Genomic DNA, 679 nt, shown 5'->3' on the forward strand with positions numbered 1-679 from the left:
GCAGGAAAGATGCAAGAGGGAACTGGGAATCTGTTATAGTCAGAATATGGTCTCCTATACTTGTGCATTAGCTATCTGATGGTTTAGCATTTGGAAGTGTCAGGAAGATACTGTCTCCCATTGTTTTAAATGCTGCAGCTGTGCACCACACTTCAGTGACTTCAAATGCATGTGTTACCCCTCCAGCCTGAACATCCCTTCAGACAGTCAAAGGATACTGAAGAGAGGCTAAAGGTCATTCCCAAATTCTGCTTTCCAGATCCCAAAGACTGGTTTCCTGCATCAGACCTTAAAAGGTAAAGACTTGGTTTTGAATACTCATGCCTGAAACAGGCAATGCTGAAATCTTAGGTATGTGCCAGTTTCCTGGACCAGAGGAATTGCAACCAGAGCAAGGAAAAATGGGAAAGGCTGAATCCCTAACCCCTGTGACAAGAGAAGATGAGATATGGAGGTGGACTCAGAAGTGCTGCTTCTGCCTGAGCACCGTCTTTCCTATAAGAAAGAAGTTTCTAACGTCTGTTCAAGGCCAGCTCCCGGGGCTGGCAAGTGCTTCTGTTGCTCCTTGGCAGAATGGAGAAGCAGCTGGGAAGGAAGAGAGCTGTAGTACCTCAGTGAGAGTCCATGGGCTGCAGGTTTTTACACTGAATAGAGCCCAAGGTAGTTTGCTAAACACAGC

At 46.4% G+C, this 679-nt stretch overlaps 1 protein-coding gene across 3 annotated transcripts in view; it reads left to right on the forward strand.

The window, feature by feature from the left end:
* DENND2C (DENN/MADD domain containing 2C) overlaps nt 1-679 on the forward strand; it is a 19,858-nt gene that overhangs the window by 12,924 nt on the left and 6,255 nt on the right. For all 3 annotated transcript variants that reach the window (XR_663935.1, XM_009331922.1, XM_009331921.1), the window contains one exon: nt 187-296. Coding sequence is in view for 2 of the 3 variants with exons in the window: in XM_009331922.1 (XP_009330197.1) it covers nt 187-296 (110 nt within the window). In the remaining variant the exon portion in view is untranslated. The remainder of the gene's footprint in view (nt 1-186; nt 297-679) is intronic.

Source organism: Pygoscelis adeliae, unplaced genomic scaffold (genome assembly GCF_000699105.1).
Source record: "Pygoscelis adeliae isolate BGI_AS28 unplaced genomic scaffold, ASM69910v1 Scaffold189, whole genome shotgun sequence".
In the NCBI taxonomy this organism is placed as follows: Eukaryota; Metazoa; Chordata; class Aves; order Sphenisciformes; family Spheniscidae; genus Pygoscelis; species Pygoscelis adeliae.